The sequence below is a fragment of the Astyanax mexicanus genome, chromosome 3, assembly GCF_023375975.1.
Source record: "Astyanax mexicanus isolate ESR-SI-001 chromosome 3, AstMex3_surface, whole genome shotgun sequence".
NCBI lineage: Eukaryota > Metazoa > Chordata > Actinopteri > Characiformes > Acestrorhamphidae > Astyanax > Astyanax mexicanus.
Genome location: NC_064410.1, coordinates 955,075 through 981,365, shown reverse-complemented (window position 1 = coordinate 981,365; position 26,291 = coordinate 955,075). Strand labels below are relative to the sequence as shown.

Below are 26,291 nucleotides of genomic sequence, written 5' to 3'. Positions count from 1 at the left end.
AAATAGAAAGTAGCCCCCCTTTGCTCTGATTACTGCTTTGCACACTCTTGGCATCATTCTCTCAATGAGCTTCATTTAAGAGGTGGTCACCTGAAATTAATGAAAAGTTTTCCAACAGTCTTGAAGGAAGGAAGGAGTTCCCAGAGGTGTTTATTAGCACTTGTTGCTCCTTTGCCTTCTTCACTCTGTGCTCCAGCTCACCCCAAACCCAAAGCTCATCTGGATTGGGTTCAGGTCCGGTGACTGTGGAGGTTCAGATCATTAATTTTTGTTAAGTACATAAAACTCCACATGTGTTCATTCATAGTGTTGATGCTTCAGTGAGAATCTACAATGTAAATATCAGTCATGAAAATAAATAAAGAAAACGCATTGAAAAAGAGAAGGTTTGTCCAAACTTTTGGCCTGTACTGTATAGATGATAAATGTGCATCTGAGCCATTTTTATTGATGGTAAGTGTTTTTTATGTTTTCATCCTCTTATAGTCCACACCCCGCCCTTCACCCTGCTGACCCTGTCATCAATCCAAACTCATTTCCTGCTGCTGGTCGCCCTCACTGATTCTTTCCTATTTTACTCTGTGGAGAGAGAGAGAGAGAAAAAGAGAGGAAGATGTCTTCTAAAGCATGAACTGATCAACATCTTGTACTTGTACTCACATCACCCCTTTCCTTTTAAAGGGCACCCAGCATGTAGCTGTGAAATTCAATGGTGCCCCAGAATGTCATACTGTATTTGTCTTAACATATTTAAACAATGAGAGATCAGAACATTGAAGTGACACAATGTGAACCTCAAATACTGCCGCCTCTTTGCTAGAAAAGGAAATTCATTATGGAAAAACTTTTTTTATTTGGTCACTATGATCTGGAGATCTCTGGTTCAAATCCACCCGGTTACGTAGCTTACCATCAGCTGCCGGAGCCCCGAGAGAGCACAGTTGTTCTTGTTAATTTTAGTCCCATCCGGACACACATCTCTGAGTTTCGTCTCCTCACCTTTAATAAAATAGCTATTTGTCCACTGCCGCGCACCGTAATTACTGTACATTACTTTGGGGGTGCGTTTCCATGGAGATCCACGTAAAACAAAACAACAGCAAGTGGAAATGGAGGAGCTACTGAACCCTACGATGTCATGTGACTGAGAAAACCTAAAAAAAAACTCACTGGTCCTCCTGTTTTTTCAATTGCAGTCCGGATGCAGGAGTTTTATGATTGAGTAGAAGTGTAAAATATTTTACACAGACGTCCCCCTGAGATAATAATCCATCACTCTGGAACACTATACAGCATTTATTCCACCGTGAAGGAAAAACAGCAGTCTGTGCTGAAAACTGCAGCTTCTGGAACGAACTTACAGAACTGCTGAAGAACTGCCCAAGTCTTCTGGGACCTGCAGAAGATGATCCAGACTTTTATTCCAAGTTAACTCACAATAAAAAGGGGCAGAGCATAAATCTGGACTGTCAGGAGCTCCCTGAGCAAGAGCACTAATAAATCTTCCAGAGAATAGAGCTTTAGAGAACAATTGCTGATACATTTAAAGAATGTATACGTAGAGGCAGTTTTCCAAACAGGGAAACATTAAGGCTGGTTTTAGATTATGCAAAATTAAGTTTGAATGAAGATTTTCCATTGAAGGAAAAGCTAGTCTAGGTGTAATCCATGTAATCCAGAGAAACTGATCTATAATGTTCTATACATTCTCAAAGCAAATGACAATGATTTCTTTTTTTTTTTTGCATGTTAAATGCTTCATATCATCAAACAAATTTTAATTTTACTCAAAGACAACATAAGTAAACAATAAATACATTTTAAAATTTAGGTTTCTATTATTAATGAAGAAAAAAAATCCACACCTACATGGCCCTGTGTGAAACAGTGCTAACATAGCTGTGTTTTATCACACCTGAGTTCAATTTCTCTAGCCACACCCAGACCTGATTACTGACACACCTTCCCAGGAGTGGCCGGCCAACCAAAATTACCCCAAGAGTGCAGCGACGACTCATCCAAGAGATCACAAATAGGACACAACTACATCCAAAAAACTGTAGGTCTCAGTTGCCTCACTGCTGAGCTAAAAGAACATTAAGGCTCGTCTCAAATTTGCCAGAAAGCATCTTAATGATCCCCAAGACTTTAGGGAAAATACTGACAAGACAAAAGTTGAAACGAGTAAAACATGGTGGTGGTAGTATGATAGTCTGGGGCTGTTTTGCTGCTTCAGGTCCTGGAGGACTTGCTGTAAGAAATGAAACCCATGAATTCCACTGTCTAACAAAAGGTCCTGAAGGAGAATGTCCAGCCAAGCTGAAACAAACTTGGGTTCTGCAGCAGGACAATGACCCAAATCACACCAGCAAGTCCACCTCAGATTGGCTAAAGAAAAACATAGTAAAGTCCTGACCTGGCATGATCTTAAAAAGGTGGTTCAAGGTGGTTAATAAAACCTTAATAGTAAAACTTTCATTTAAAAACTTGTATTTATGTGTTTACCTGTGTTGTTTTTGACTGATATTTGAATTTGTTTGATGATCTAAAACATTTAGGAGAGACAAACATGCAAAAAAATAAGAAATCATGAAAGGGGCGAACACAGAAACCTTTTAACTATCAGTAAAACACCTCTAGCGCTGATATATGAACGTCTGAATCATAAATAATGAGCCTGAAAAACAGCAGGCTTTGATATTACAGTTATTTGCAGCCTGTCAGCTTCACATCACCCTCACACAGCATCACTCACCATTAGAGCCGCAGTGAGATGGATAAATGACCAAAGAACAAAAAACAAAACTCCTGAGTAAAGCAGACACACGTTCAGCTGTTATTAAAGTGCACTGAGATGCTTTGCTGCAGTATTATGGTCTGGCTGAAGGTGCTGGAGTCAGGACTTTGTGGTTTACAGGAGCAGCAGTCCTGCTGTTTTATAGAACAGGATAATGTGATTCGGCCGGCGGTGAGCGTTTCCTGTTCTCAAACTGCTGCAGAGCACAGCGTTTCCTCAGCAAAGCAAGAGCTGATATTGCTTTAACAAAACCTCAAAGTATGTATTTATCCAACCTGCAACCTGGAAATGAAGCTGAATCGACACAGACAGGTCCAAATGTGGTGTTAAGAGTTTTAGAATTTCTTACAACCCCAATGAAGTTGGGATGTTATATCACAATGTAAAATAATGCGAATAAACACAGAAAATTATGTATTTTATTCAATTGAATTCACTAAAAAGACAATATATTTAATGTTCAAACGATGATAAATGATAAGCTTTATCGTTTTTTGCAATTATTCACTCATTTTGAATTTGATGCTGAGGTAAAGAAGTTGGACAGGATGATGTTTAGCTCTTTGTTTTATCACCTTTCCTTTAATACTGGATAAGTGTTTGGGAACTGACGACTCTAGGGGTCCTTTATATATATATATATATATATATATTTATCTATAGCGCATCTATAGTGCTCTGGTAAGTTGTAATTTGCGTAGATTAATTTAGGGCCGTTTTCTGTGGGGTTTTTTTAATGTTGTTCAGTCCAGGACTACCCTTGTGAAAGTTAAGTGTACTAAGGAGCATTGAAAGTATGTTCAAATCAGGTGAAGAATACTAAAAGTGCATTTTCTATTTAATATACTTTATGAAAATTGACAACATTAAATATACTTTCTCTGTATTTCCATAAAATGTATTTTTAAGCAATATTCTTTAAATAAATAAACGTTGTGTTGATAGAAAATATATGTAGTGGCATTAAATACTGCTTAAAGTGCACTTACGAGTAGTTTTTTTTCCCAGTGTCATTAAGGTGTACACAGTATGTGCATCAATATGCAAATCAGTATATTTACAATATACTACTTTTAAAAAAACACACTGCGTTACTTAAGCCTACTTACGTTCGCAGAAGTTATACGAAAAAAGCACTCAAAAGCACAACCTAATGCTTTTATGTTGTATTTAAATATAGATAAATTACTATTGACATATACTTAAGTTGCCAAAAGTTGTTTCTAAAGTTATTACATTCAGAATGTATTTGAAAATGTATAAATGTAATTGCTAAAAGTACATACTTTTTCATGTTAAGTATACTTTTTGAAAAAATATATTAAAATACACTTTTCTTTTACAAGCCCCTCTGCAGTTTATGATATTTAATGTGGTCTCAGATTTTTGTAACCCTCTCTCTACATTCATTTACATAATTTCTGTGTTTTTATTTATGAATGGGACGAGTTTAGCTAATTCCGTGATCCTCCTCTCTGTGTTTTTTATTGTTCTTGGCATTTTAATGGTTTAGCGCTTGTAGAAAATCATAGACGGCATCTCACGAATTATTTTAGCGCTTTCAGACGGTTCTTTCGGGTCATGGAGCGTCTCTAATGAACAGACTTTGTCTAGGGAAATGAGGAGAGCTCCTTTGGGAGAGCTTTACTCGGAGGGTTTGCTGATTAGTGAGACATGTGCATTACTGTGTGTGTGTGTGTGTGTGTGTGTGTAGAGATGTTGCTAGCAGTGATTGTACGCTCTGTTATTACGAATGAAGGCGAATGATAAGTGTCTCCCTATTTAAATCCTACATATTCATTAACTGTACAATTCATGCAAATTAGGGGGAATCATTTGACTTGGAGATGCGACATTTGCATGATGAACTGAGCTGTCATGGTGATAAAATAGAATAATACTCAGCAGAGGACGAGCGTTTTTACTCAAATAGACCATCATCATTTTTACTTTGCAAAATACAATTCTGAAAAAAATGAAGAGAGTACCTCAGTTTCTGAATCAGTTTCTCTGATTTTGCTATTTATAGGTTTATGTTTGAGTAAAATGAACATTGTTGTTTTATTCTATAAACTACAGACAACATTTCTCCCAAATTCCAAATAAAAATATTCTCATTTAGAGCATTTATTTACAGAAAATGAGAAATGGCTGAAATAACAAAAAAAAAAAACAGATGCAGAGCTTTCAGACCTCAAATAGTGCAAAGATAAAAACAAGTTAATATTCATAAGTTCATACGTTTTAAGAGTTCGGAAATCAGTTTAATATTTGGTGGAATAACCCTGGTTGGTTTTTAATCACAGTTTTTAATTTCATGCATCCTGGCATCATGTTCTCCTCCACCAGTCTTACACACTGCTTTTGGATAACTTTATGCTGCTTTACTCCTGGTGCAAAAAAATCAAGCAGTTCAGTTTGGTTTGGTGTACTTTTAGAACAGTTCTAGGGTTCTACACTAGTTGCACTAGTGGATTTTTTTACTTTCTGAACCTGGAATAAGCACCTCTGTGTGTACTTGGTTACTATAGGTTTAAATAGGATCTCCGGTGGATTTGGTGTATTTTTACAGAGACTCTAAGACTAGGTCAGTGGCTGAACTGCACTTAGCAGGGCAATATTACACATGATGTAAAGCAACATATGACATTAAAAAAAGACAGTTATTAGTGTAAAAATGTCTTTATTTTAAAATGCTTCTAACTGTTGTTCATCTCGCTGCTTCCTGGTGTTGCAGTGCTGTGGTGTTCGCCAATCAGAGGCGATATGTTTGCATGTATGAATATTCATGAGCAAGAGCTGAAATCCTTTCCTTTTCTCCCCACCCCCCACCCACTCCTTCATCAGACTAAAGCAGTGTTATACCGGATCACCGGAGCAGTATTTTTTTTTTTCACAAAAACCCGCTCATATGATATTCATTCATTTTAGAGACCACAACTAGACATTTTAAAATGAATGAAAAAATGATGGAATGAGACCTTTAACGTCCCAGATTTTTTTTAGGCTGTGTTGCAGGGCTGCAATGCAGGAATAAAACAGAACATGAAATATATTGTGCTCATACTGCCTGCAATTAAATAAAAGTCATAGTAAATGACAAAGTAAAAGTTTTCTTCCCCAAAACAGCAAATTCCCCAGTGTTAATTGAGCACTGCTAGAGTTTAAATAACTCTTCTTCAAAGTTTCTTTTTTTAAAATTCACTATTGAAACTCAGTAAATGACGATTTTCAGTGGCGTATAGAGAAGAACTGTATCACCAGGCTAGTTTAAACATGGCTTTACTACAGAACCAGAGGAGAACCAGAGGGTGTCTGCAAATGATGGCGCTATTAAAATCCTAAAATCCATGTGTTACATAAGCAACATACAAAAAAAGCATCATTGTTTTTCATGTTGAATATGGATACAATTTAACACAAACTCACAAACCCAACGACGGTCAGCATCATGCAAGGGATGGTGTTTGCATTAACATGACGACTGAGATTCCACACTGAGGTTTGATAACATTCATTTCACAAGTTTTGGCACTGAGATTTGATATGTTGGGTTCTTTTAAAAGTAATAAGACCACCATAGGTACATTCAGCATTCAGAATTCAGTTTTCTTTAATATTCAGTATTTGGTTTTCTGTGGTTCTCTGTTTTTTTTAGGGAATGCAGACGAAGAAGAAACAGGAAAAGAAGACGACTGGTCAGAAAAAGACTTGTTCTGTCAGGATTCAGACACAATCAGGCAGGTTTCAGCTGGAGATCTCCACAGGTGTGTCATCGTCTTCTAGAGATAAATGCGAGGGAAGGTTGCGTGGGCTTCCAGAGCCTCTAAAGTCGATTGAACCGTAGAGTTTAGCCGAGTGTTTGGAGAACGCAAAGGCCTGCCTTCTCACCATCTCACCTTTGTACAAGGAGATCATGAGCAGAGTGGAGAGCACCACTCCACCAAGGGTTAGAAGACACAGCCCTGCAATCACACATCTGTCTAAGTGGGCACCAACCCTGGCGTTCTCCCTCTCCAAACGTTCCATTTCCCGAGCCGAGACGGCGTCAGGGTTGACGTGGACGTCGCGAGGGATGGTGTAGGAGACCACCACCAAGGAGATCCCGGTTACTAAAAACGTAACTGCACTTATAAACCCGTAATCCACCGATTTCTCCGCAGGCTCCATGGGAAAGTCGTCTTCAGAAAGCGCCGAGAGCTCTGGATCTTGGAAATCGTTGTAGCTCAAACTCTCGTAGTTGGTTTCCGCCAATGGTTGAGTCTGGAAGGTGCTGGGGAACGCCGTCTCGAACTCCTCATCGTGGCAGATGTGAACTTCTTCATCAGTTCCCCATTGAGTCAACCTGTGGGGTTGACCACCTGTCCACGAGTTGGAAACCACCTCCAGAGCCTCCTCCAGGTCTGAGTCTATCAGCAGAGCTTTCTCATCCGAGCAGGTAGAGTAAAAACTCTGCTGATGCTGTAGAGTCCACTCCAGATCCTTCTTCTCCAGCTGACCATTCGCACACCCAGCGTACAGCAGCTTCAGTTCAGCCATTTGATTCAAGCTCCTCGCTGTTTTTCGCCTCTTCAAGTCTTTACGTCTTCATGTCTTCATGTCACCATCATCAAGTCCATCATCATCATCATCATCATCATCTTTGGTTAACTAAAAGAAAAAGACCACAATCAATAAAACAGCAGGACTCGGCAGATCAATACTGAAGTGTTTAACTTCTGACGCTGACAGATCTTTCTGAGAATTGATCCACGCATAAAAAAATATCAATACGTGATGTAATACGTTTTGTAGAGAGAGCAAAGACGGTAGAGCCATGTCAATGCTCTACAGCTCTACAGCTCTTCAGTTTCTCTGATTTTTCTATTTATACACACTGAACATTAGACGTCTTATAGACGTGCAGATCATGTCTATATATTGCGTCCGTCGGTCCAATACCAATTCTGCACTTTGCACTTCTACAATTCCGCTATTTGGATGTCTAACTATGACCCTAATTGGACGTCAGTATGCAGTTAAACATTTGAACGTCAGACCAGGTAACCTTTTTGGACGTCCTGGGGAAATACATTATTAAATAATATATTTATTATTTTTAAATTATCATTAAATTTATCCACCTTGTTGTTATCAATATCATTGATCAATATGAATATATATTATTTATTATTAATATTAATCTATAAATTAATATTAGTATATTATTTATTATTATTCTAGTCCAAATTAGGTCTGTACAGACGTCTTTAGGTCTGTTCTACGTAGAAAAGACGTCTGCTCTGCAACAACCTAATTTGGACTAGAATTAACCCCTATCTGAAGGTCTGGGGGATGTCAATACTCTGGCGTCACAGTCCGCACCTTCAGGAGACCAAAATTGGACGTGCAAAAATTATCTAGAAAAGAAGTCGTTTCAACATGTTCAACTTTGTTTAGTGGGTAGGTACAGTAAATGTTTAAGAGCAATGAACATTATTGTTTTATTCTATAAACTACGGACAACATTTCTCCCAAATTACAAATAAAAATATTCTCATTTAGAGCATTTATTTTTTTATGCAGAAAATGAGAAATGGCTGAAATAACAAAACAATATATGCAGAGCTTTCAGACCTCGAAAAATGCAAAGATAAAAACGAGTTCATATTCATAAGTTCATAAGTGGTAAGAGTTCAGAAATCAATTCAATATTTGGTGGAATAACCCTGGTGGTTTTTAATCACAGTTCATGTTCATGTTCTCCTCCACCAGTCTTACACACTGCTTTTGGATAACTTTATGCTGCTTTACTCCTGGTGCAAAAAATCAAGCAGATGATCATCTGTCTTCCTCTTGATTATATTCCAGAGGTTTTTTTTTATTTGCTAAAATTAAAATAACTTTTATATCATTTTTATGTGCTCTCTTTTTTTTCCAGAGTTATATAGTTATATGATAAGCACTACAGTATCTACAGTACCTACTCTTCTTCTATCTCTCTCTTCTCCTCATAAACACCCACACACAGCAACAAGAGACGAACTGGATGTTTTATGATGACATATTTCATCCCAGTTTCAGCATATTTTAATTTTTAAACACATTTTTACTACTTTACATTAAAAACGTAACATGAAACTTGAGATTTATTTAAGACACGAATATAAACACTTTTTAAAGTGTCTATACTGGTATTATTATCAAGATATTAGACCTAATATCACCTGATATGTTATTAAAACACAAGGAAAACTAGTGGTACAACCAATATATACAGTATATAAACAGTATATATCCACCCTATAGGCTATAAATACATAAGCACATATACTGCATGCAGTGCTGACATTATGCTGATTCTGTTCTTACCTGAATCTCCTCCACTGAAAATCCCTGCGCTCTAATCCAGCCGGAGATCCTGCAGACCAGCCTCAGCCCTGCCCTCCTCCCCAGCTACTGCTGGATCTCTCAACTCAGAGCATCATCTCCCTCTCTCTCTCTCTCTCACTCTCTCACTCTCTCGCTCAGACAACAGAGGGGAAAAGAGAGGGAAGAAGAGGCTCCTCCCATCATCAGCAGCACTTTTCATCATCTGTCACTGGTGATTCATGACAGCGCAGTTCTACACCTACTGACTAATCCAGCATCCTGCAGAGAAAAGTAGCAGAAAGGAGAGAAGATCTTCATTACAGAGATCCGGATCTTCTACCACTCCCCCTGGCCCTTCATATCTCTCTCTCTCTCTCTCTCTCTCTCTCTCTCTCCCTCTCTCTCTCTCTCTCTCTTTTTCTCTCTCTCTCTGAATATATATATATATTTATATATATATTTCTCTCTGAAGCTAATCAGAAGGATCTCCCTCCTCCGCTCCGCGAGCACTGCTGCTGATTAGACGGAGAGAGAGAGAGAGAGAGAGAGAGAGAGAGAGAGAGAAGGGGGGGGGATTGGAAAAGAGAGCGCAAGGGATGCAGAGAGAAATTAATCGAGTGAAAGAAAGAGAGAGAGATAGAGAGAGAGAGAGAAAACTATGGAAAGGAAAAGAGAGAGCAAAGGGGTGGAGAGAGAAATTAACGAAATAAGAGAAACAGAGAGGGATAGAGAGAGAGAGAGAAATGGATGGAGAGGAAAAGAGAGAATAAGGGATAGAAAGAGAAATTAATCGAGTGAAAGAAACAGAAAGAGTGGGAAAGACAGCGAGGGAGAGAGAGAGAAATGGATAGAGAGATGGGAGTGGGAAATCAATGGAGAGGAAAAAAGAGAGTGAGGGATAGAGAGAGAAATAAACCTAGTGAATGAAACAGAAAGAAAGTGAGAGAAAGATATACATATAGAGAGAGAGTGAGGGATAGAGAGAGCAATAGATAGAGAGGAAAAGAAAGAGAGAGAGGGAAAGAGAGAGAGAGAGGCGGAGTGAATGAACACTGACTCCGTTTGGAAGTTAAAGTAAGAACTCTAAAGATTTGCATATCATTAAAAAGAAGATGATGGGCATTATGCATATTATAGCTTATAGAGGTAAAGTAGAGATATTAAAATTTACCATTTAACAGTCACACCTAAGACACTAAGAATTACATTTGTGTATTGGTATATATTGCATATATATATATATATATATATATATATATATATATATATATATATATATATATATATATATATATATATATATATATATATATATTTATATATTGTTTTTATGACCACTGATCAACTTTTCAGGGTTGTACAAGAATACACCATCAATACTCAGCTTCTAATATAGGGCTAAACCATGTGGCTAGTACTCAGGTGATCTACTTCCTGAAAGATCAGAAGTAATGGGGGTAATGTCGGTGTGTGGTGCATCCTGGGAAATGTAGTCCGGAGGCTGCAGATCGCAAGGTGGGAGAGTTAGGAGCACTTTTGATCTTGATCTTGACACTAGTGAGCTTGGTCTTTTTTTTTGTGATTATTTGAATTAAACTCCACTTCAGGTTGCCGTATTTGCATATAGCAGTGGGGTTGTATAAAAATATGAAGTATGAAATATTTTTTTGAGAAAAAAAATGATTCCAATGATTCTTTGAAGCAGAAAACTTACCAGAATAAAAAAATAAATTTTTTTTTTTTTTTTTCATTCTAGATGAGTTGATGACCCAAACACAAAACATTGCTTTATAGCGCCACCATCAGGCCAACTGAGGTATTTTTTTGGATTGAGTAGTAGACAAATTACTGTTCCTATTTATGAAATATGTTGGATTAGTTTGGATGAGTTAGGATTACTGCTCTACAGCCTTTATGGTGTTTTCTAGATGAAGCTGGAGAGAAATGGAGCTGTGAAGTTTCCTCAGGACAGAGATAATCTGCTGCTGATGTTCATGGTGGGGTTTCTGCTGATTTGAAGTGTGTTAAATAAATCGAGAAGATCATCACGTCTACTGCGGCTCAGGTTAAATAACGTCCAGACTTCCTGTCAGACTTCACACGGACCTTCAGACGACCGCAGTGACCCCTCCCCTCAACCCCGATATCCATCCAGCGTGGTGGAGTCGGCCGAGCGGATGCTACGGTTGCTGCTGTGGGTCATAATTAGCGTGCGCCTCGCTGCTCCGCCCTCTTCATCCACGCGAGGATGATCATCAGATACCGCAGATATGAGCATCACGTGCTGCATGCGCTCCAACGAGGAGGAGAAGAATAAGTGAAGAGCAAAAAAACACGGTACCAGAAAAAAATCATGCACTGAAATGATTTAAATGTGCTGCGCCTTAACTTTCACCAAAACCCCCTTAGAACAATGTTGCGCAAGGCATGTTATGATACTTATTCCTATCTTAGACCCAACAACAGTGTATCTCACTAAAATAGCGTCAGAGCTTCTGAATATATCTACACTGATGGGCGTGGTGGTCTGGAAGTGAGGTGTGTGTTTAGGAAAATTTCTGGAGCTTGTTTATCTTGGTAACAGAAAGCACTGCGCCACTGACCGATTAAAACCCTGACAACAGTCAACAGTCAGATGCCCATTCCTATCTCAGCTACAGCGCCAGCTTGTAACATACACAGGGATGCACCACAAAAGGAAGAATAAAGAATATCTTATATATCTTATATAAGAATATCTTATAATATCTTAAACATACGCAGTTGAGGAAATACATTTGTAACCAAAGTGTTAATTAATTAAATGAGTAAGTATTGAAGTGAAGTATAAAATTAAATAAATTAAATAAAGAAAGTGTAAAAAAAAATTAAAATTAAAGGAAATTAAAGAAAAAGCTTATTTGGGAAGAGAATAAAGGAAGTGTAAATGAATTAATACTAATAGTAAAGACTAAAAGAGGAGACATTATTAAAGCAATTAAGAAAAATTTTGGAGAAACATGCAAATATAGTGCAGGTTTCTGGAAGATGGAAGTGTGGTTTTCTCTTCATTCTCTCTCTCTCTCTCCTTTCTCTCTCTCTCCTGAATAAAGGGATGAGTCACTGCGCAGATATGGGACAGAAAGCAGGCGCAGACTCTGGGTGGTGACAGTGTTCAGTGATGGTCTTGCTGGAGGAAGTGGAGGAAGTGGAGGAAGTGGAGGAGTGTATCTGTGTTCAGAGGGAATAAACAGCAGCAGATCTCCTGCAGCTGCAGCTCCTCACCGCCGTCCTGCTGCTGCTGAAGTGTTCGATAGAGACGGCCAACGTCAAAAACCATCTCATCTCATCTGTTGTGACACGTTTCAGCACTCACACACACACACACACACACACACACAAAACACACACACACAAAACACAGTTTTACCCACTCACCAGCCAGTCGTTTACTTTATTGGAAACACTTTTCTCGTCCTTCTGTAACCAAGTAAAGAAATGCAAACAATAAAAATATTTGAAAACAGAAATTTAATTTAATGGTTCCGATATCTGTATAGTGTCATATGTTAAAAAAATATATTTTTTTTTTTCACTCTAACTCAACTGAACTGAAACCTACATGTCTGCTTTTATACCAAAAGAATTTACTTTATACACTTCAGTTCAGTATTAAACAAAGCCAACAAATAGTAAAGTGTCAAAATATAAAAAATGTTCTCTTAAACGAAAGTAAAAGTGAACTTCAATCACTCCTTTAAACAGGCATAGGAACAAACTTCAATCACATTCAAAATCACATTCACAATGCTTTAGTCCTTTAGTGTGTGTGTAAGCAGCTTGTTCATTCAGTCAAAATAAAGTATATATAAATATATATATATATATATATACTAGTGCATCTCAAAAAATATCATCAAATATCATTGAAAAGTTACTTCATTTCAGTAATTCAGTTGAAAATGTGAATCTTATATAGAGTGATCTATTTTAAGCATTTATTTCTTTTACTGTTGATTGTTGTTTATGGTGTACAGCCAATGAAAACCCAAAAACATATAAAAAAAAGACATTTGGCAGTGTGGGCAGTGTGCCAAGTCCTGCTGGAAAATAAAATCTCCAATCTGCATCTCCATAAAAGTTGTCATCAGCAGAGGGAAGCTGTAAGATATAAAGTGCTGTTATAAACTTGATAATAAAACACAGTGGATCAACACCAGCAGATGACAGACATGACTCTCCAAACCATCACTGATCATTAGTAAATTTTGCTAATTTTTAATTTAAAGGAAATCAAGGGAGCAGAGTCTGGAGGAAAAGTGGAGAGACACACAGTCCAAGCTTTCACAATCAGTGATAATACAATCAGTTTCTTTTTTTATTTTATGCAGTCTGTACAAATGCGATTAAACAAAGGTAAAGGGGACAAATTTAACACATGTGTTGTTTATATTACATGAAGTGGGCATGAAGTAATCATCTACTGAATATATTTAAACAAAAATATTAGTAATTAGTAAATAGTAATTGTTTTGAATTGAAAACCCCAAAATGCAAGACTAAGCAGGACTTCCTGTCCCCCTTGTAACCCCGCCCCCTTGTTAATTGCACAGGCGTCCCTTCTGTGCGCCTGTGTATATATACCCCATGTGCTCCTTTGTTCTCTGTCGTGCTTTTTGTTTAACCCCGTCCCGTGTGTTTGCTGTTTTGGTCTACAGTTTCTAAACCTAGTTCATCTTTTGTTTTATAGAAAAATAAAGACCCTATTAGGGTTTAAAAAGTCCATATTGGGACTTTTTTATGGCGTCACATCAATGTCAAAAGTCGAGGGTGCAAAAATACCAAGTAAAAAAAAAACAGCGTGTTTTAACATATATTAACAACTTCTCGCGCGCGCAAATGTGAAACTAGCGAGCAAAAAAAGGGGAATCGTGTGAATTGTGAGCGTGCTGAACAGAATATCGCTCTCAAGCTTCATTTTTATCCTGTCTGATGTTTATTTTGCACTCAAATTCACAGTTCTCCGACTTTTGACATTGATGTGACGCCATACTGCATAAGGAGATCCTTAATTTACATCATTAGACCTCCACACGCTCATCACCGGCTGATCAGAGGTGGATGAATGATGAATTATGCAGATTCTGTTCTGTGTGGCGTATGGAGGAATATGAGCGTAAATCTCACTCAGAGCTGGGAATTGAAAAGTTGATGGATGGGTTCAGAGGAGATGAATGGGGTTGTGTTTATTTACCGCTGCGTCTGATGTGGCATTTCTGCTGATGGATTTTCTCTGAAACAGGAGCAGAACACAGCTAAGAATAGCTATCGGCTGTGCAGGAGCGGCCGAGCACAGGCTGGGTTAGACTGGGACACCATGCTGCCCTCTAGCACAGTCCAGATCAGAGAGGTTTTATATTTAACCCACGGTTTACTAAAGAGAAAGAGCATAGAGACAAATATTAAATACAACAGCTCAACAGCACTTTCTTGTTCTTTATCTTATTCATCTTACCATTCCTTCACTTACCTTATATATAATTTATACTAATTTATAATTACCAACACCTACAAAAATACATATTAAAGCAGCAATTATATAGTATTATTTCGGAATAGGAATTTGGAATAATTTCCATTAATCGTGCCTAAAACCGCAGCACAGCAGTGCCAATATTTCACGTTATAGCGGCACGAACCTCGAGTGTATTATTGCTTAATTATACCACAGTTCCATTATCTCCGTTCGTGCATTGAAAGATTTCAAAGAGTTAAAGAGGACGAGAAAAGAAATAGGATCTGTTTGGTTATAAAAACACCAGTTAAAATAGTTCCATTGCTGCTCTGTTTGTTTGTAGCTGCACTGTTGATGTTTGGTTTGTAAGCGCTGCATCGTTGCTAGGTTACCTGTATGTGGCAGAGTAATAGGTACATGGAAAGCTTCGGTTACAGTGCATTACCTGCTGATAGCTGCATTTATAGAATGCCTCTCATCCAATCACGTTGCAGGTTTGGAACTAACTGTGGTATAATTAGAAATTAAATTTCCTATTTCAAATTTCATGTTAGAATTTCATATAGAGATTAATATTATGTAAAAAAAAGTAAAAATCTCTAGACCTGAACTCAATTTAAATCCTCTGGAATATAAAACCAAGCCGCATAAAGTTATCCAAAAGCAGTGTGTAAGACTGGTGGAGGAGAACTTGATGCCAAGATGCATGAAATTAAAAACTGTGATTAAAAACCAAACAGGGTTATTCCACCAAATATTGATTTCTGAACTTTTCCTGAGTTAAAACATCAGTATTGTTGTTTCTAAATGAATATGAACTTGTTGAAAGCTCTGCATCTTTTTCGCTGTTTTGACCATTGCTCATTTTCTGCAAAAAAGTGCAAAATTCTGCATGTTGTCCATAGTTTTTAGAATAATAAATTCATAGTAAATTCATTTTACTCAAACATAAACCTATAAATAGCAAAATCAAAGAGTTGATCTTGATTGGGATGATTGAGATTGAGCATGTTAGACATATTTTCTTTCCTAGCAAAACCCCATAATACGATATATGCTGTGTAATTATCTGGCTGCAGTGGCTACAGCTTATAGATTTCTCCCAGTACTGTTTGGTAAAGGTTCCTCAGGGCAGCGGAGGGGGAAGGGTCAATGCTGTTGTTTATGATCGTCCTTGAGTCACGAGCCAGAAGAACTCTGGGTAAAAACACGGCCGCTGGTCCTCCGCTCGACCTCCTCCCATTAGATTGGAAAACGTTTCTCCACACAGCCTGTAAATCTGAGCCGTCAGGAGCCACTTCAGACTGTAAATATGTTTTACTGCTCTGCTGCCTCTGATGCATTAAGAGAACTGAGCAGTGATGTATTCAGAGGTGATGAAATTGCAGAACAGTTACGTTTATAAGAGCCCTGAAAAACCTCAACATCTATATGTTGGCAGAAATATACAGCTCTTAAGGAAATAAAGGGAGCACTTCAGGTTCTTAATCAGTTTCTAATTTAGAGCATTTATTTAAAGAAAATTTGAAAAATGGCTGAAATAACAAAAAAAGCGGAGCTTTCAGACCTCAAATAATGCAAAGAAAACAAAACAAGTTCATATTCATATTCAAGTTTTAGGAGTTCAGAAATCAATTCAATATTTGGTGGAATAACCCTGGTTGGTTTTTAATTACAGTTTTTTTTTCATGCATCTTGGCATCATGTTCTTCTCCTCCACCAGTCTTACACACTGCTTTTGGATAACTTTATGCTGCTTTACTCCTGGTGCAAAAATTTAAACAAGCAGTTCAGTTTGGTGGTTTGATGGTTTGTGATCATCCATCTTCCTCTTGATTATATTACAGAGGTTTTCAATTTGGTAAAATCAAAGAAAATCAATTTTAAGTGCTCTCTTATTTTTTTTTCAGAGCTGGATATGTATGTAATGCTAGGTATAATTTTAAAACGTGACACAAGGTTGAAAATTTGTCTTGGAACAATAAATGATGTATTTTTTCTATATAAACCAAATAAAATCACCTGATCTATATCTTTAACACTGCAGAACAGTAGCATTTTAATATTTGAGTGGGTTTTTGAGTAAATTTCTGCCAAAACACAAGGTGGCAGCAAAGCCTACAGTTCTTCAATCTTCACAGTATATCTAAAATCCAAGACTGTACAGAAACGTATAATCCCTGTATGATAATCTAAAATACTGTAGTATTTGGTGTTACTTCGTTTTGTTCAATGCTATAATTTAACATATGGCACTGTAAGATTGTTAATTTGTTACTTTATTGATTTGTCAGTCTCAAATTGTATTTGAAGTGTAAGTAATCTTCCTGAGTTTATCAGATCAAATTTGAAAAATGATGAAAAAAGTAGTACTAGTTGAGAGCGCCACTGCTGGGTGATGTATGGGTTTAGGGGCGGAGTAAGAGGGAGAGCTGATTGGGAGAAATGAGCAGTGTGCCTCTGATAGCGCAGTGTGAGACACAGATGATTGGAAGACACCAGTGGGGAGGTATTATCGATTGATTGATTAATTGATTGATTGATTGATTGATTGATTGATTGATTGATTGATTGATTGATTGATTGATTGATTTGCATATTGTAAGTGCCTACTCACCTATAGCACAGTTGCACCTGAGAGGGCGCTGCAGAGGCAGAAATGACCGCAATATAAGTTTTAAAAAGTTTTTTAAAGGTAAGAACAGGTCTGATACACTGTAAAGAATTATCATAAAAATTGTAAAATGTCTGGCAGCAAAACTTAAACAAATTAAATAAAATTACTGCAGCCCTAAAACTTTTAAATTAAACAGTGAAACTGAATATAATATCTGCGTTCCATTTGGTTTTGTAATGTATGTTAATTCCTATTTAAAGCAAAATGTAAAAAAAATTAAAACTCATTTACTGATCTGTATTTTTACACAAAAAATATACAGTGTGTTTTTACACTGTGACCCCATTAAAAATAACATTTAAACCCTTAAATAAAAATTGTACAGTCGAGTTAAAAAAACAGAGGATTCTCATCATTTAAATGTACAGATTTCAACTGTGCTTTTATATTACATAAAATTTATTGAAACATACTTTTACTGTGATATGTATATATATATATATATATATATATATATATATATATATATAGATAGATAGATAGATAGATAGATAGATAGATAGATAGATAGATAGATAGATAGATAGATAGATAGATAGATAGATAGATATATTTTACAATAAAGATTAAAAAATGTTTAAAAAATCTGTAATATAGTGTACTGTGCAAAGGTTTTAGGCACCAAAACAAATTACACCAATCCATTAATCCATTTATCTCAGTAATATGCAATATAAGTGTTTTTTCCAAAAAAATACTTAACTGAAATTCCCACAGGTGCCTAAAACCTTTGTACAGTACTGTACATATATATGTATATATATTGTTTTTTTTACAGTGTGTTTTATTCCTTCAGTGGAAGACAATTTAGCTATTAATGAACAAAAATATGGTTTAGGGTTTTAGTGCCTCTTTAATAAGCATTCACTGATGTATATTCATGCACAGATGATATTTTATGATGCACGCTATCCAGCTCCATCCTCCGTCCTCATCTGACTCTTTCAAAAGGAATGGTAGAGTAGATGTCAAGGAAGGAATAATGACATCTTCTTGACTTTGTCTCCAGTGGCATCACTTCACCGGCTGCTGGGGGGTGAACTGCCCCCCCCCCCCCCCATTACCCTGCTAACAGCCCCTCAAACACAAGTGTGAAGAGACCTGGCAGAAACACACTCATTCTTTTAGCTGTATTCATGCCATTCTCACAGTTGGTGAGGAGGAGTCTTTCTCACATCCATAATGTTGGATGAATAGAACAACTGCGCTGTCCCAGATGAGTCAAACACACTCATAAAGAGGCTCTATATGCTCTGATGCTGATGATATTTTATAGCCAAATGAACCATTTGGGTAAAGAAAAGAGAAATGAAGTAGAGAATGTCACGATACGTTATATAAGAAAAGGAAAAAAAAGAGAAAATAAAAGAAACAACAAATAATAAGTGATAATAATCTGAATTAAAGGTAAATCTAACTGATCAGTCCTTTAATCTGGAAACTAAGCTGAAAAAAACTAAGCTGAACAATTTCAGTTTATTGTTTTTAAAAAATGTCAAAAATCCAGCCTCAATATAAATCTCAATTAAATAGTGTACAGTCAATCTACAATAGTTTAGCTCCACCCATTGACACTGAAACTTGCATATAATCTGCATCTTGAATAAGGAACAACAGGGGGACTTAAAAACGATGAGTTTCTTTGATTGTACCAAATTGAAAACCTCTGGAATAAAATCAAGAGGAAGATGGATGATCACAAACCATCAAACCACCAAACTGAACTGCTTGAATTTTTACACCAGGAGTAAAGCAGCATAAAGTTATCCAAAAGCAGTGTGTAAGACTGGTGGAGGAGGACATGATGCCAAGATGCATAAAAACTGTAATACAAAAACAGGGTTATTTCACCAAATATTGATTTCTGAACTCTTATAACTTGAATATGAATATGAACTTGTTTTCTTTGCATTATTTGAGATTATCTGAAAGCTCTGCACCTTATTATTGTTATTCTTTTGTTATTTCAGCCATTTCTGCAAATAAATGCTCTAAATGACAATATTTTAATTTTTTTTTTTTTTGGAATTTAGGAGAAATGTTGTCTGTAGTTTATGGATTAAAACAACAATGTTCATTTTACTCGAACATATACTATAAAAAGCAATATCAGAGAATATAGAGCTGTATATTCATTTTACTTGCTTTTCTCTTTTTTTTACGTTCCTTTTCTTTTTATCTCGAATTTTCTGTAGGTCTGTAAGTCCTGGTGGCGCATATTCTTACACCCACCAAATTCGCATACCTTTCCAGTGATTTCATACGAACCTATCGACTAGCTAAAGGCCCATATCTTACCATTAATTGAGCACGAAAGACGTTCAATACAGCTAAAGTAGCTGGTGTATGGATCACATGTCCTTTCACAGGATTGCTTTGATCGATCCTGCATTATTCCCCCAGGAGATAGATACACGTCAATTTTGCTCAAGGGTTAGTTATGATGAGTGAGATTTGAACAAGCCATAAAGAAAATGTTATTCTGAACGATAACCAGTTTCACTCTTTTTATACACAGTTTAGTTCAAAACCTCATCTGCTTCTTCACTGAAATCAGTATATCCAGATAATCCTCAAGTTCAGATACATTAGTTCAGGTCTGCGGTCTAAACTCTCATGTAACTAAAATAGGAGATCAAAAATAAAATAAAGGAGATCACAATTAGCGGTCAATTGCAATCGCTTCTCCTTTGTTTTGTGTTTTGAAAAACTGAACAGCCTCCAGTGAAAAGAAGTTCAGAACCAGCAGAGCTGTCCACCAGAGACAAGCGCTTTTTTCCCCACCTGTATTCCTGAAACCCCGCCCCCTGCTCATTGATTGGTCAGCGGTATTTCTTCTCGCAGCGATTGGCATTTGCGGAAAACGGGTGGGAAAACAGCGCTTCTCAGAGCTGCCGTCCAAACAGAAAGACGCATCTCAACAAACCCTGAGATAGAACAACTCAGAGCTCACCTGACTGATCTCATCTCTCCGTCTATCAGGTATCTCTCTTTTACAATCTATTTTAGAACAGAAATAGAGTAACTGAGCTTCATTTAAAGTCGAGAAGATGCATGCTTCTACACCAGACTGCTGAAATTACTTTTCTATTTCCATTATTTTGGACTACAGAAGAAGTGGCTTCAATTGAAAAATAAAAAAGAAGAATGTACTAGAGAAGACTTGGGAAATAGATTAATAATATTAATAATATCACAAGAAGTATATTAAACGACAGAAGTGTTTTTTAACTAAATTGTGAAGTGAAGAGGACTGTTCTACAGAAAAAAACACTCTACTTGCAAAACTCAAAAAGACTGAACTTTAAAAGAAAAGATTTTACAGAAAAAAACGAAAGAAGATTGGACTATACAGGGAGAAGTGGATTTAAAGAAGAAGTGGTTGTGGTCGTATATCACACATGAAGAAGACTGGATTCTGAAAGCAGTGGTTCTCACTTAAAAGCTAAAAAGACTGTACTACAAATGTTGTAATACGAGGACTGGATTACAGAAGAATTTGTCCTACCTGACAAATTAAGTACACTGGCTGACACAAAAAAATCTGTAAACTAACCTAAAAAAAAAGACAGGATTACAGAAGGTGTGGTCCTAATGTACACATTATGAAGAATACACTACATACAAAGTGGTAGAAGAATTAAAAAAACATAGTCCGGACTAAAAAAATAAATAAAGAATCCTAAACTACAGAAGAAGTGTTTAACTAAATTATATGTTCTATAGAAAAAGTACCCTTCTTGCAAAATTTACAAAAGACTAGACTTTTTTTGTTGGAAAAAACTAAGAAGATTGGACTATACATGAAGAAGTGGATTTACCATAAAAAAATTAGGAAGAGCTAAAATTGATCTATTGATTGAGGTTGATCTAGAGAAGAAGTGGTTATAGCTGGAACAGTTTAAAAAGTCTAGAAGCTTCTTCTTCTTCTTCTTTTCTTTTTCATTGCTTGAACAATGGAGAACTTTACTTCATCCAACACCACTTTTGGCACTTGGCCTGACCACAGTCTACCATACAAGTTGATCAGCACTTTAATAGTTCTCACTATTTGCGCCCTGGGAATTGTCGGCAACGTGATGGTGATTCTGGTGGTGCTCACCACCAAGCACATGCGTACACCCACCAACTGCTATTTGGTGAGCTTGGCAGCTGCTGACCTCATGGTGTTGGTGGCTGCTGGTCTTCCCAGTGTGGCTGATAGCCTGTACGGCTCGTGGCTGTTTGGACGAGTCGGCTGCCTGTGCATCACCTACTTTCAGTACCTGGGCATCAACGCCTCCTCCTGCTCGATTACAGCCTTTACTGTGGAGAGGTACATCGCTATCTGCCACCCGATCCGCGCCCAGTCCCTGTGCACCTACACCCGAGCTAAGAGGATCATTCTGGGCGTGTGGGTGACCACCTCGCTCTACTGCGTCATGTGGTTCTATCTGGCTGACATCGAGGAGCTGGTGTACGAGGATGCCACCATCGTGTCCTGTGCTTACAAAGTGTCTCGGAACCTTTATCTACCCATTTACTTCTTTGATTTTGGTGTCTTCTTCGTCCTGCCCCTCACGCTGTCCACTGTGCTGTATGGGCTCATCGCGAGAATTCTCTTTCTGAACCCACTTCCCAAAACCAAGAGCAAGAACGGACATGACGGCGTTTACTCTGGGAACAAGACGAACGGCCTTAAAAGTTCGAGTCAGTGCTCCAGTACGACGGCTGCTTCTCGAAGACAGGTGAGCAACAAGAATGAGTCATAATAATTTAGTGTTATGTCTGCATTTGCTTCTTTAGAATGCTCTAGAAGCATCTGAAGCAGGGGTTTCTTAAACAGGTACCATCTAAGGTCCATGATGACCTGAAGACTTGGGTTTGAGAATCATTGCCTGAGTGAACTTTTTTTTATACCCTATAAGTTGTACACCAGCTTAAGAGCAATCCCTACAATCTCATTTTAATCTGTAAAAAAAGTTCTTTACACTGAATAAGCATCAACTAAAAGAAGTGATCCTTCATAGTTCTTTTATGGGATTATAGATAATTGCCTCGTTTCCAGCCTCGTCTGTCTCTGTGACCTCTTGTTACCTGTCCTCAGGTGTTTCCTGTTTCCAGTCCCCTACTGTGTGTACAATTAGTTCCTTTCGTCTCTTACGCTGATCAGTTTTCGTGTTTTCTTTGTTTTTGGTTATTATCTTCCATGTTCTCTTTTGTTTCTTTTGTTTCTTTTGTTTGTTCATTTCCCTTTTTTTCTGTAATAAATTTTCAGAAAAAACTTCGCATTTGCATCTGCCTTCATGTCTCCAACCTGCTCCGACCCTATCCCCTGTAATTGACATTGATATTGATATTAATATTGATCAACCTGCATTATAACAATTATAACAATGTTAACGCAGCATTCCTCCCATACCAGGTAACCAAGATGCTGGCGGTAGTGGTCATCCTCTTCGCCGTGCTCTGGATGCCCTACCGCACCCTGGTGGTGGTCAACTCCTTCCTACAGGAGGCGTACCTGGACGCCTGGTTCCTGCTCTTCTGCCGCACCTGCGTCTACCTAAACAGCGCCATCAACCCCGTGATCTACAACGCCATGTCTCAGAAGTTCCGCGCCGCCTTCAAGAGACTCTGTAGATGCGGCCCACGGGTTCAGGCCAAGCAGGCGGCGTATAGCGTGGCTTTAACTTACAGTGTTGCTAAGGAGACGTCTATGATCGAGAGCACGGAGCACTTCTCCACGGAGATGGAAGATCTGACGGAAGGACCAGAAGATTTAACGGAAGAGCCGAACTAGAAGGAGCCACTTTCAGTTTATTTTCAGGTTTTATTTATGACACAACCCAGGCAATCTTTACCAAACCCTCGATAATTCTGGTTCATAATATACAGCATGTTCTAGGAGTCTATACATTGTTTGAGCTTATCTCCAGGAACCTTCCATAAAAAGAAAATCTTTACAGGACTGTAATCCTTCAAAATCCATCCATCCATTCATTAACACCAGATTAGAGATTGATTTCTGTTTGAGTTCTGTTTGAATTCCTCTCTAAATAAGTGAATAAGCCACAGTGTGGGGGTGCACGGCTATTTTTATGATCTGCAGCTTCTGCCAGTTCCAATCTGCCAGTTGATTAGCAGCTAATGTTCAGCTCCAGTTCTCACATCATAATGAGAATAATGTGAAAAATTACACACCTTTGTGTTTGGAGCACTGTTGCATCCAAACACGGAAGGAAGTCCATCTAACTCTGAATCCTGATAAATGTGAAGAAAATGAAAGAGACCATATTCTTATTTGTAAAGAGACCTGTGTATATATCTTTAAAGCCTTTGAAGCCAAGGCTGTTTTCTGTTATAACACAGTAATTATATCAGACAGACACATGTCCTGATCTCTTTTACTCCAGAAGACATACGGCTGCTCAAAAATATCATCATTTAAAATGTAAAAAGAAGCAGAATTGTTATATTTTCCTTTTTTTTTTTTTTTTTTGAATGTATAGACTTAAATATATTCATAAAATGGTTAGGTTAGAGTGTTTATGAGTTAAAAAAGCATAAGAATATTGATGATTTGAGTTCATTACATGGATTATTATTACTTTTTACAAAATACATGGAGAAACAGCATCAGGCAGAGTTATTTTATTTTTCTTGATAATCAGTAATCACACCGCTAGGATACATGTGGATTTCAGTATTTTTTCAGTATCAGGACACCAAAAGTATAACAAAACTAAATACACAAATTTAAACTTTTTAGTCTAAATGAATATAAAAATGTTTAGTGCAAAATAAAATAAATAAAATAAAAACTATATAAAGTAGTGCGCACACCATACCTAGCTTTAGTTTGAGTAAAGCAGGTAGTTTCACACTTTTTCTGTGGAAACTTTTGAGTCTTTATTTACTGATATTATTTGGTTTTAAACATCATATAAATATGTTTGAAGCACTAAAGGTAAATAATATTGGTTGGGGAAGGAGATTTTTCACTTTTTTAGGTGTTTTTCTCTCAATGGGTTTCTTGTAGATTTAGCTTTACCGCACTGGGATGTGATCACCATTTTTAGAAAGAGTAAGCTCCGCCCTTTCTAACCATATATGGATTATGTTTATGTGTGAAGGGATTCCTGAGTAATTAAGCTCACAAGAACACAAGGTATATATATACAGTTGTGGTCAAAAGTTTACATACACTTGTAAAAAAACATAATGTTATGGCTGTCTTGAGTTTTCAATAAGTTCTACAACTCTTATTTTTCTGTGATAGAGTGATCGGAACACATACATGTTTGTCACAAAAAACAGTCATAAAATTTGGTTCTTTCATAAATTTATTATGGGTCTGCTGAAAATGTCACCAAATCTGCTGGGTCAAAAATATACATACAGCAACAAAATTTGTCAATTTTGGTGATGTAGCGAGTTGTGTCAATCAAATTAGCTTCATGTCATGGCCTCTTCACTTCTTGTAAGTGATTCTGATTGACTACAGCTGTTGACTTCTCATGAGCCCATTTAAATAGGGCTCATTTGACCCAGTGATTAGACTCAGCTACAAAAGCTACAATGGGAAAGTCAAAGGAACTCAGTGTGGATCTGAAAAAGCGAATTATTGACTTGAACAAGTCAGGGAAGTCACTTGGAGCCATTTCAAAGCAGCTACACGTCCCAAGAGCAACTGTGCAGACAATTATACGCAAGTATAAAGTGCATGGAACAGTTGTGTCACTGCCACGATCAGGAAGAAAACGCAAGCTATCACATGCTGCCGAGAGGAGATTGGTCAGGATGGTCAAGAGTCAACCAAGAATCACCAAGAAGCAGGTCTGCAAGGATTTGGAAGCTGATGGAACACAGGTGTCAGTCTCCACAGTCAAGCGTGTTTTACATCGCCATGGACTGAGAGGCTGCCGTGCAAGAAAGAAGCCCTTGCTCCAGAAAAGGCACCTTAAGACTCGGCTGAAGTTTGCTGCTGATCACATGGACAAAGATAAAACCTTCTGGAGGAAAGTTCTCTGGTCAGACGAAACAAAAATTGAGCTGTTTGGCCACAACACCCAGCAATATGTTTGGAGGAGAAAAGGTGAGGCCTTTAATCCCAGGAACACCATGCCTACTGTCAAGCATGGTGGTGGTAGTATTATGCTCTGGGGATGTTTTGCTGCCAGTGGAACTGGTTCTTTGCAGAAAGTAAATGGGATAATGAAGAAGGAGGATTACCTCCAAATTCTGCAGGAAAACTTAAAACCATCAGCCCGAAGGTTGGGTCTTGGGCGCAGTTGGGTGTTCCAACAAGACAATGACCCAAAACACACATCAAAAGTGGTAAAGGAATGGCTAAACCAGGCTAGAATTAAGGTTTTAGAATGGCCTTCCCAAAGTCCTGACTTAAACCCCATTGAGAACATGTGGACAGTGCTAAAGAAACGGGTTCATGCAAGAAAACCATCACATTTAGCTGAACTGCACCAATTCTGTCAAGAAGAGTGGTCAAACATTCGACCTGAAGCTTGCCAGGAGCTTGTGGATGGCTACCAAAAGCGCCTAGTTGCTGTGAAAATGGCCAAGGGACATGTAACCAAATACTAATGTTGCTGTATGTATATTTTTGACCCAGCAGATTTGGTGACATTTTCAGCAGACCCATAATAAATTTATGAAAGAACCAAATTTTATGACTGTTTTTTGTGACAAACATGTATGTGTTCCGATCACTCTATCACAGAAAAATAAGAGTTGTAGAACTTATTGAAAACTCAAGACAGCCATAACATTATGTTTTTTTACAAGTGTATGTAAACTTTTGACCACAACTGTATATATATAGCCTAAACAGAAACAGTGTCTTCAGGAGCTGCCATGTTGATTAATGAGCATTCCTTCGTTCCTTCTCCTCAGAGGAGGATGAATGCAGAAGAACTGCTGATGCTACGCTAATTCTTCTGTCCAGCTAATCGTGATCAATGGACCTACAGCGA

At 37.6% G+C, this 26,291-nt stretch overlaps 2 protein-coding genes across 2 annotated transcripts; one reads left to right on the top strand and one right to left on the bottom strand.

Moving 5' to 3' along the window:
- Positions 1–4,958: 4,958 nt before the first annotated feature.
- LOC103029817 (transmembrane protein 74) lies at positions 4,959–9,533 on the bottom strand. The gene is made up of 2 exons (XM_007229206.4): positions 9,149–9,533; positions 4,959–7,447 (listed from the first exon to the last, which is right to left on the bottom strand). The coding sequence occupies exon 2, from the start codon at positions 7,334–7,336 to the stop codon at positions 6,545–6,547; it is 792 nt and encodes a 263-aa protein (XP_007229268.3). The 5' UTR covers positions 7,337–7,447; positions 9,149–9,533; the 3' UTR covers positions 4,959–6,544.
- A 10,713-nt stretch (positions 9,534–20,246) lies between these two features.
- Positions 20,247–24,474, top strand: trhrb (thyrotropin-releasing hormone receptor b). Its single transcript, XM_007229205.3, has 2 exons — positions 20,247–22,046; positions 22,724–24,474. Exons 1-2 carry the CDS (start codon positions 21,276–21,278, stop codon positions 23,099–23,101), a joined length of 1,149 nt encoding a protein of 382 aa, XP_007229267.3. The 5' UTR covers positions 20,247–21,275; the 3' UTR covers positions 23,102–24,474.
- Positions 24,475–26,291: the final 1,817 nt, after the last annotated feature.

What these genes read in the sequence shown, in the direction of transcription:
- LOC103029817 (XM_007229206.4), bottom strand. Translation starts at nt 7,336, where the DNA reads ATGGCTGAACTGAAGCTGCTGTACGCTGGGTGTGCGAATGGTCAGCTG.
- trhrb (XM_007229205.3), top strand. Translation starts at nt 21,276, where the DNA reads ATGGAGAACTTTACTTCATCCAACACCACTTTTGGCACTTGGCCTGAC. An exon ending in CGGCTGCTTCTCGAAGACAG is followed by an intron (nt 22,047 to 22,723) that starts GTGAGCAACAAG and finishes CTCCCATACCAG; the next exon opens with GTAACCAAGATGCTGGCGGT.